The sequence below is a fragment of the Carassius auratus genome, chromosome 36 (genome assembly GCF_003368295.1).
Source record: "Carassius auratus strain Wakin chromosome 36, ASM336829v1, whole genome shotgun sequence".
NCBI classification, from domain to species: Eukaryota; Metazoa; Chordata; class Actinopteri; order Cypriniformes; family Cyprinidae; genus Carassius; species Carassius auratus.
This window is the reverse complement of record NC_039278.1, coordinates 9251392-9262609: the sequence shown is the minus strand read 5'-3', so window position 1 is coordinate 9262609 and position 11218 is coordinate 9251392. Positions and strand designations below refer to the sequence as shown.

The following is an 11218-nucleotide window of genomic DNA, read 5'->3' as shown; positions in this document are numbered from 1 at the left end:
AAGAGAACAAATTTCCCATATCATGCAAAAATCATATTTATCATGATATTAGTTTCCCATTAATAGGGAAATAATTACCTTACAAAATGTTTATTTGACACGGAGTATGAATGTAAATGTAACTGGTTTGTTCACAGTTAAACTCCACAGAATTGTAATTTAGTTTATTTTAATAAAAATTAAAAAATTCTCATTTATTAAAATTTTTCTGGATTCTGTGCTTTATAGTTTAATACAAATGTATCATAAATTATGCATTATAAAATCCACTTTAAAAACTAGCAATTAAATCAATTTATTTGTAGACTGTAGCTAAAACATATAGACTAATTATATATTTATAACTATTTTATTTTTTGTCAAATAAGACGCTGCACAACAGAAAAGTGTAAATTAAATCACAGATGAAGAATATCTTGCACAATATTCCTTAAAATTACTATATTATGATTGTTATTATTTTAAGAAGTACATTTTAGTATAAAATAGTCATACATTTCTGCCATAATTTCTTCAAGTTAAACCGAATGGTTATTGCAGACACATCCTGAGAACAGTTGCACACACATAAGAACTGACCACACTGGCTACAGAACAGCTGTTGAGTAACATTTGCAACATACAGCTGACAGTCTTCACCACAGCCAGCAGGTTTGCATTGAGCACAAACACCAGAGGCTCAGCAACACCTCTCTCGACTCTGTTCTCTTCTCCTCCAAAGTGTAGTCTGCAGAAGTAATGACAAGAACCAGCCTCTCAAATATCAAAACCACTCATGAAATGCTTTAGAAATATTAACAACATCTCATAGTGTCTGTTTCAGTGATGATTTACTCAAATATAAAGTTTTTTTCATTGTTTCCTCTCATATTGTTCCCATCATTAAAAGGACTAGTTTTATGGTGTTTTTTTTTTGTGGCATGGCAGCTTGTAATCACTGTATGCGTTCATTATATGGAAAATCTTTTTGTTGCACAGAAGAAAGTAATGAATGTTTGGGGAAATGATGGGGTGAATTATTCTTAATTATTCAAAGCTAGTGTTCTTATTAGGACACATTCTTACCTCCTTTGACCCCTGTAGATGTCAGATTAGGGGGAAGGTCCTTTGGTGGAGCCGGTTTTGTAGAGTTGCCACTAAGACCACTGACTTCATCTCCTCTAAGGTCAGACACTTCCTACAGCGTAAAAAAATAAAAAAATAAATACATAAATAAAAACACTGGAAGTCATCGTCCTAATAAAAAAATAATTAAAAAGTAATATTTATCTAAAGATTACTTCACAAAGAATAAAGTGTTACAGTATTACAAGAGGGTAAAAGTCTTTTTTTACATAGATTAAAAAAGACTTTAAAATAAAACATATGGTCGTTATAAGACTGTAAAAATGTTTCTTCACATAGATGAATGGGATATTTTAAATAAAAATAATAACATAAAGCAAAATAAAGTAAATTAAATTCTGGGCCATCAAATCGACACACACACATACATATATTTAAGAAATATTATTTACATTTAAGAAATAAATGTAAATAAGAAATATTTACATTTATGTATGTATATATATATATATATATATATATATATAATAAATTTAAATGAAATAACAGAGAAGCAGAGAAGTCATAGCACCTGGGCGAGCTCCGCCCTCTCTGTGTGGGACACGCTCCTGTAAACGGGAGATCTGTTTGCACTCTCAGACTGAGGAAGGAGATTATCTGCAAACCAGACCTTCTTCTGGTCCTTGAGAAGCGTCCCTGATGAAATGACTTCACTGTAACTGTGTAGCTAATGTGTGAAAGCACATAGGCAGGGGAATCCATCCGCCCCTCTTTCCCACCGAGATGAGTCAGTCTGAATCTCAGGTCACAGCACACCACACAAAACACCTGCGAAACAAATCGAACAATCAAGTTTTGAAGGAGAATAACATCCTAAAGGGATTAAAAATTAACTATTTATTTACCCTCAAATTGTTCCAAACATTGGACAAACTCATATATTTAATTTAAAATCATCATCTCAACTTAACTAGCAGACTGCACACGTAGCTAAACAAAGAATTAATCATGTCTGTTTCTTATCATTTTGTCTTGGTTGCATTAGTTTTTACTTATTCAATGATCAATGTTTGTGTAAATAGATGTTTAACATTTTAATTATATTCTGCAGAAATACATGAAAGGACTTGAAAAAGGATTATTCATTTGGCTGAATGAGATTCATATATATATATATATATATATTTATATATATTTAATATTTTATTTAAAAAACATTTTCTTTTTTTTATAGTGTTTATTACAAACTCTCGTGCAGACAACAGCATAAGAAAACCGGGCAAGGCATCAACAATTTTTTTCAGGTTAGAATTTTTTTCAAGGTTCAAGGAGGATAATAACATACGAAATTCATTTTTAAAACAGTTTACATTTGGTAATTGTTTTTTCCATTTACTTATGTGAATGTGGTATTTACCCATAACGATGATAAAGTTAATCAAAAGTGAAAGATCCCTCGTCGGTTTAGAATTATAAATAAGAATATATCTTCTATTGTAAATTGTTCAAGTTCGCTAATTTTATTTTTTAACCATCTTTGGACATCCTGCCAAAACTTCCTACTAACTGAGCAAAGGAAGAATAAATGCTCAGTTCGTTCTGGGTTTTCATGACAAAAGTCGCAAGGGTCAACTTCAAAACCAAATCTACCCCTCAGTGTCTCTGCAGATGGATAGTAGTTATTAAGAATTTTAAATTGCATTTCTTTTACTTTGGGTGCAATTGGCCCTAAATTTCCAATGTTTTTCTGCAGTCGTTCACTGTAAAAAGTCTAATGAGCTATTTACTTAAAAAAAAAATATGGTAACAATATTACACATAATATTTTTGAGTAGTTTTTCAGGCTTGATTTTTTTAATGGAATCTACCTGAATAAATCATGTGAAATCTCCTAAATTAATTAATCTATGACATAATAAATGTAATATAATTAGGGAAATGTGCTCATTTATTTTAAGTTTATTCTCAAAAGTCTGTGATTTTAAAAGGGGTCTGTTTGTATTTTGTTATTTTATACATTTACAAGACTGTATACAGCCAATTAGCTGAAGTAGGAAAATACTTGAGAAATACTGGAAAGTACTGCACTAGCACTAGCAAAGGTACTGCTCATTAAACAAGGTTTAATACCTTAGAAGAGTAGTATCCATAACCACAAGCTCTACTCTTCTGCACAGTGGTAACGATTCCACTGTGCAATGGAAACTTCAATATAAGAGAAACTCTTACAAATGTCATATGTAACTGAACATTAAACATAAATAGATGCTTCCCTTCACTCAAAAACATAAAGTAGCATTTAATTTCAAAATTTACTCTCCATATCCAGCCATATGCAAAGCAAGCTGGGAACTAACAATCACCTCTAAAATAAAACTGCAAAATTGAGCTAATTCACTTAAAATAAATAGGCAGCCTTCTTTCCTATTTTTTTAGGTTTTTTTGGGAACAAAAATACTCCTTCAAACGTACAAGTTAATTTTTTTTAAATTAAAAACTTTGCCCATGTTTAGCATGGGAATCCAACTCTTTAACAGTGTAAAAAACTCAGTATGCATGAAATAGCATTTCACCCCCCCTTTAATGTCAAAATTTAGGACTAATTATTGTAACTGAAAATCATATTTAGGTCAAAATTGTCAGTTGTTTGGGAACTAAATCCACTGTAAAGAGTGATCTATTTAAGCCCACTGAAATGCTCGAGTGCAGATGCAGACACATCAGTCAGCATCTCTGTGTTTTAGGTTAAAGGGGGGGGGGTGAAATGCTATTTCATGCATACTGAGTTTTTTTTACACTGTTAAAGAGTTGGATTCCCATGCTAAACATGGACAAAGTTTCAAAAATTAAGTTGTACGTTTGAAGGAGTATTTTTGTTCCCTAAATACTCCTTCTGGTTTGTCACAAGTTTCGGAAGGTTTTTTTCGAGTATGTCTCTGTGTGTCGCGAAAAGTCACAAAAGAAGTGTGTTTTTGGTTGCCAGGGCAAGACAACCCTGCACAGATTACCAAAAAAAAAAAAAAAAACAGCATTAAGGGACCAGTGGATGGAGTTTATTTTTACAGAGCATCAACGGAGTTGTGCAAGTGTTTGTTCCCTGCATTTCGAAGATGCTTGTTTTACAAACAAGGCCCAGTTTGACGACGGATTTGCGTATCGTTTATTTCTTAAGGATGATGCAATCCCAACGAAAAAGGGTCACGATCGTGTGTTGGAACCACAGGCGGTGAGTAAAACTGCTTCAAATATCTCTGCCTCCTTGTTAGTGCGTCCCCCTACCCTCCCGGAGACCCGGGTTCGAGCCCCGATCGGAGCGAGTCGTTGCTGCTGCTGCTCTCGTTCAGTTTCAGCCTCGGGATCTGATTCTGGATCATAAATAAACGTCTGAATCTGACTGTTAGCCATGGTTTGTTTTGGATGATGGTTTTTCCCTCACGGTAATGTCACAGCCAGTGTTGCCAGATTGGACTAAAGATTTCCAGCCCAACTACAGTTTAAAACCCGCCCATTTAAAAAAATACCAGCCCAAAATACATACTGTTATTAAAACTGTTATAGAATAAAACACACAATTTTTTTTTTCTTATTAAACAACCAGACTAACAAATCGCACATCGGAGAGCACGAGGCTCTCCCCAACTATATCCAGTGCATCTTTATCTTATAGCATCTTTTTTTAAATATATATATATATATATATATATATATATATATAAAAATGATAATTTTAATAAAACACAAGGTCTACATCGGAAACCTCAGAAGGGGACAACATTTTTTATTGTTCTTGTGCTACAGTTCTTTTCTAATAGGTCAATTCTCATATCATTTCATTATACTTTTCTTTTTGTTTTAGTAGGCTACTTACAAATTTGTGCTTAATTAGCAACATTCTTCAAAATATCTTATTTTCTGTCCAGAAGAAGACAGAATCTCATACAGGTTTGGAACAACTGTAGGATGAGTAAATGATGACAGAATTTGCATTTTGGGGTGAACTATCCCTTTAAACTTAAATTTCCACATGCATCTCTCACCTTCCACATGCTCTGCAGTGATGGCGTCTTTTGGTGAAGGAGAATTTGGTTCCACATTTCATGCATGCTGGCGCCTGAGAATCAGGGACCGTAGTGCCCAGGGAACAGCAGCGCTGCATAGGCAAAGCACCAAGTGAACCCTTTCCTCCTGCCAGACACTAGTGATACTTCCATCTCACCACTCTTCTTGTAGTCTAGCGTGGGGTCCTAGGGCCCTGTGCTACCCGTTATGTGGGTGTCCACCACAGGAGACGATGGAGGTCCCAGCACAGCCTCCAGCTGCTCCTGCTCATTCTCTTCAGTGATAAGAACAGGCCTCAGCTTACGCTCATCCAGAAGCGACTCACTGGAATACATACATAAGCCCCCCCGGAGCTTTGTTTTACCCTCAAACCATCACACAGAGGCCCGCACAAAGTCCTGCAAAAGATGACTCAGATATAAATTATCAGATATGTAAATTCCCAGCAGCCTAGTGGATTTATCAGGGCTGTTTGGCTTTATTTTAAACCTATAAAGCCTACAATTTCAATCAACCACATCCTTCTATCGTCTGATTGATACGTTTTAGCATGTAAAATGCCAGTCTAAAAACATCCCACTTTAGATTGTGGTTCATGTGTCTATACTGATCTTTATAGGGTAAACATTAAAAATACATTTTATATTCTTAGTAGTATTTCTTAAAATGAACATACTTGACTGAAGCAACTTTGGTTTACTTGTTTTCCAGATTTGTTTTTTTTTTTTTTAGAAAAATCATGTTAAAATGCGAGTCCAAATATGATCCATGAGGATTTTAAGGAATACATATTTGTTCATCTTTCAATTATCATTGTATTGCATTGCTTATATGCTTAGAAACAACATAACAGTGATCATAAAACTAAGCATTTAAATATCATCTTACTAGGAAACTATAGAGGGACAACAATTTTATCTTCCTTTGCAGCCATGTAAATATCAGTAAATTTCAGCATTTTATATTCTTTGGAGATGTAACCTACCTAACCTAATGGTAACCTTAAAGGTTTCCCACACTCTCAAGCGCACACAGACACAGGTCCTGCATCGCTGAGGATATGCTGAGCGTGCAGAATGACTCGACTGCATGGGTGCATCTGCAGATACAAATATTCATAATCATATGATAAATGCATGAACTCAACTTCAAAGTCAAACACTAAGGCATTTCAATGTAAATTAAATACACAAATCCAGATACATTACAACAGCTGCATAAAAAAAGAAAGAAAAGAAAAAAGAAAGAAAAAAAAATGTCGAAAAGGCACTGCTGATTTGGAGTCCGACTTTGTCACCTCACCTCATCTCCACTGCCAGCGACGCGACGCGACACACTAGAACGCGTCGCGTGCTTGTAATTACGTTCTAGTCCGAAGTGTCAGAACATCACACAGCATTATAGTTTTTGAGATTTTGAGTCGTTATTGAGAGTGAGGAGTCACGTGCCGATTTGGGTTGATTGTCATTTTGGTCAAGAAGTGTCTGCTAAATGCAATGTGTAATTACAACAAGCTAAAACACGTGAATAAACTTACTTTGGCCAGTATGCCGTTTTCACCACCTGGAGGCTTGGAGATGGACCCAGCCACAGGAGAAAGCCTCGTAACTTTCCAAAGACTTGTGGCTTTTAAACTCCTGAATTGTGTAGTAACTTATTCCAAAAACTAGATAATTCACAATGTCCATATATGTGCTTGGAAGTATGGTCCAGGTCTCTGTGCCATTCCGCTGCAGGGAGCTCGTATGGGTCGTTATTTTGGATGCCTGAGAGCTTCTCAAAATACCGCTGTTTTGCACTTGGTGTAACCTAAAAAAACCCTGTATTCCATTGTTCCTGTGTTTTCCATATGTATCGTGTGAGGTACTGGAGCAGTTTTAAATGCAGCAGTAATTTCCAGGCATGGTAAAACAGTGCAGAATTGCAAAAACCTCCTCTACTACCGAGTTACAAAAACATGTAAACAATCCTGTTTCGCCGCCGGTGTCCTGACAATTCTCATAAAACGTAAAAATTATCCTTAGTGTTTTGGTGTAACCTTGTTAGCATTTTAAGCATTTCAAAGGGAAAACATTTACTCTTACTCTATAATAATAAAAATACGCTTAAATGACACTAGAGACCCCCTGACAAATCTAGTCATCTACAGGAAAAGCAAAACACCATATAGAAAAGTTTAATGAGCTTTATTTTTTAATTAACAGAAAAAAAATCATTAAGACTAGTTTTTATAGCATTTCAACTAGCAATGTGGTTAAGATTTATAACTGTTAAGCATTCATGTAACCATCCATCCTTCTGTATAAACGCAGGAGAAAGGACAGGCATGGATCTTTAACAGACAATTTATGATATAAAAGTCTCTGGTTTCAGTGATAGTGTTGAAATGATATGTCGGTCACTCTAATTTAAAAATACTGCAGGAGACTTTGCTCTGAACAGCAGTTACTGAAGGCCCAACGTTCAGTTTGCCTCATTCTTTGACGCCTCATCGAAGTTCTCTACAAGATCTGTGAAGAGAGAATAAAACGACTTAAATCTGCATCTTGCAATTTACAGCTCGCTCAAAAGAAACACCTTCATACCTGGGACATCATCATCTTCTTCGTCGATATCTTCTGCTTTGGGAGCTTTGTTGTCGAGAACTTGAAAAGTAACAAAACAGCAATGTCAGCATCTACACTAAATTCACCTCTATTTCCAAACCGCCTCTTTACTCACCCTGTCTGGGAAACTGTTCGGCGAGTTTGCGCAGACTTGTGAGACTGTCAGCACCGAGCTGACTGAGGATTCCCGGGAGCATTTCCGTAAGCTGTTTGGTCTCTGCATGGCCTGTGATGGCGAACGTATTAGCAGACAGAGACGCCTGCACTTTGGGGTTATTGAAGTGAATGACCGTGCCATCGTCTTTAATCATATTAACCTGTAAAACAAGATCGAACTCTCAATGCTGTCCGAACAGGACAGAAGGAAACCAGTGAAGAAAGACTGAAAAGAGTGCCACTGATGTACCTCTTCAATGCCAGCTATGTTATTGACCGCAAGCTTCTTTAATGAACTCTGGAGTTTCTTGTCATCAGCCGTTGCTGTTCTATGCACCACCTTCTTCTTTCTGCGTGCTGTTCCCTGTAGAAAATGAAGCAAAACTGAGCAACGAAAAGAATTATAGTAGTAATTATAGACCCAAAATAATCTTTTAAAAAAATTCTTACCTTGCCCCCTATCCGGACCTGGGCTTGAAGTTTAGCCAGTTTCTCTTGATTCATGCTGACTTCTGAGAAAAAATAATAATCCTTTAATATTCAAATGCTTTAATATACAGCAAGACATTTTTTAGAGAGTATATCTTGTTCTCACTAAGAACAATTACTATAACCATAAAGATATTAGTGTACATGAAAGCATGATAACATTGTGTTTAATACAGCATTTCTTGAAGTTTTGTCGCCTGCCACTTGAGCTCTTTTAAGCAGGATGGATTCTCATTTGCTGTCAATGTCTTTATCATCAATCAGCTGGCAAGTGTCTTAAAAAAAATAGTTCCTTTGTGCCTTTATGGTTACATATGTGTTGTGGACTCGACATTATTTCACCCATAATGTTATTTGAAACATTAAACTAAACACTTTGCTTGTATTTAACGTTTTCATTTACATTTAAACACACTTTAGGCTTAGATAATTTAGAAGTTTAATCTGGTCTTGTTGAGTTAAATAGGTGAGTATCATCAGCATAACAGTGGAAACTAATCCCATGTTTTCTAATAATATTACCAAGGGGCAACAATTATATTCAAAATAGAAGAGGACCTAGGACAGATCCTTGTGGCACTCCATATTTTACTAGTGATTTTCCGTCGAAAATAAATATGGTTATTACTTAATACAGAATGGCACAGAAACATTCTAACTGGAAGTACAGCAGCGCACAATGTGCTGTGAAGCTGAGCTCTCTTCCTCTCAGAGCTGTGACAGAAGGACTGCCGATGCGCCTCTCTGGGCCCATGAGATGGAGGACACTGTCCGAGTTAGTCGAAAAAACTCGTTCGACGTCGGTTTGAGGAACGTTCCAGGCTTCTCTGTTTAGATCTCCGTTTCTGTCCCTCACACACGTCGCAGTGATGGAGAATAAAGAGAAATCCTGACGGTGCACAATCTGAGTGAGTGCATCACTCCCAGCCAAACACACATCTCGCAATCACATCACAACAAACACAGCGCGCGGAGCCATTACCTTACAGCACACACGACGAGTACAGCACCGTTACCATCAATGATGAACATTTCACATAAACACATAACGATGCTCATTACTGACCTGATAAACACCGCTACGCAGAGAACCATGCGTTGAATGAACAGGGCGGAAGTGGTCAGACTAATAAGACTACACACGTCACGTTGTTTTTACTGTTTTTAATGACGAACAACGGTGATGCTGCCCTCTAGCGGCTCGGGCTGAAATAATGTAAAGCTAAGACCTACATTACGTCTGTCTGTCTGTCTATCTATCTATCTATCTATCTATCTATCTATCTATCTATCTATCTATCTATCTATCTATCTATCTATCTATCTATCTATCTATCTATCTATCTATCTATCTATCTATCTATCTATCTATCTATCTATCTATCTATCTATCTATCTATCTATCTATCTATCTATCTATCTATCTATTTCTGTTTTTATCCCACTGGTCACAAATGTAATTGTTCACTTGTCCTGTGGCCATAATTTATATAAGATAGAACAAACTTTATATTTTAATAACAGACAACATATGCTTTATGTAACATACGATTGTTGTATATCTTTATTTTTTACATGTTTATAGTTTGTAGTGCTTTTACACAAAAAAAAAACATGGATTTTAACAGCAATCATAATGTTTACATTTCAATAAGACATTTAAAATCTGTACATATCTTAAAATACAAACATCATGTTGACAGACACACTGTATATTGGATGCATAACACCTCATACACACACACACACACACACACACACACATATATACATATATACAGATGTTTGTAACATTTAACCAAATACATTTGCTGATGGTTGCTGAAGTTTCAAAACACACTTGCTTGACGCAGACAATAAAACTGAACCTTCAAAAGCATGTTAAGACTTTGCTATTCATTTGAACACGTGTCTTAGGTTGATTAAAATTAAGGATGCAGGAAACTTGTATTTGTATATTTTTCTCACACAATGTACTTCTGCTAATGAAAACCACTGTGTGGTTGACATCAGACTGAACTTTCAAATAAATGCAAATTCCCTCTATGAGAGACATTGCATGAATCTCTGATACAGTCTGTTTTCTGCTGTAATCATCAAATATCTGTGAATGGAGGTCTCACATCTTCCGTCGGGGTAGGAGAGCTGCAGGATTGGATGGCAGTGTCTGGTTGGAAAGGTCCGTGCAGGTAGATGAAGTCTGGTCTGCTGATAACTGAGCTGCTGGCCTCCATCCTGGAGCTCCCCAGAGTACTGCCCTGCCACTGGAACTGAAATCTCAAATGAGGACTGCAAAGTCTCAACGCCACCTGAAACAGTCTCTTCAGAACAGCTTTGCGCAGCAGGATGTACACCCATGGATCGAGGATCTGGTTCCATGTGGCCATGCGCACAACCAGCAGCATATGAGTGTATGACGTCTGATCGTCACCCTGATCCTGCAGGCTGAAGATGATGCCTGTTATCTGGGGACCAAACCATACACTTCATAAAGCATTCAACACAGAAATATACATGTAAACTTATACACAAAAAATATACATTTGCTTGTGTTGCTCAGATTATTTAGCAATATGCCCAAATATGCATGTATTTATTAAATACAAATGTGTTGATATTTTGAATTTTTTTTTATCTCATATACTGAATATTAAATTAAATTTATATTTAATACACCTATTGTATTATATATGTATGTATACATTTATATAAATGCATTTTTATTTTTAAATAGAAAACCTTTATTGAAAGTTATATTTATATTTAATACAGCTTTGTTACATTTATATGTATTACTTAAAGTGTAGGTGTATATAATATGTTTGTGTAAATTACCATTGAGA

General features: G+C 35.9%; 2 protein-coding genes across 2 annotated transcripts in view; both read right to left on the bottom strand.

The window, feature by feature from the left end:
- Positions 1-7293: 7293 nt before the first annotated feature.
- Positions 7294-9533, bottom strand: btf3l4 (basic transcription factor 3-like 4). The gene is made up of 6 exons (XM_026221198.1): positions 9442-9533; positions 8337-8398; positions 8137-8250; positions 7846-8047; positions 7710-7769; positions 7294-7634 (listed from the first exon to the last, which is right to left on the bottom strand). Exons 2-6 carry the CDS (start codon positions 8388-8390, stop codon positions 7588-7590), a joined length of 477 nt encoding a protein of 158 aa, XP_026076983.1. The 5' UTR covers positions 8391-8398; positions 9442-9533; the 3' UTR covers positions 7294-7587.
- Positions 9004-11218, bottom strand: part of ptgfr (prostaglandin F receptor (FP)) — a 3035-nt gene continuing 820 nt past the window's right edge. The window contains exons 2-3 of the mRNA XM_026222049.1: positions 10499-10840; positions 9004-9279 (exon numbers count right to left, since the gene is read on the bottom strand). Of these exons, the coding sequence (XP_026077834.1) occupies positions 9004-9279; positions 10499-10840 (618 nt within the window). The remainder of the gene's footprint in view (positions 9280-10498; positions 10841-11218) is intronic.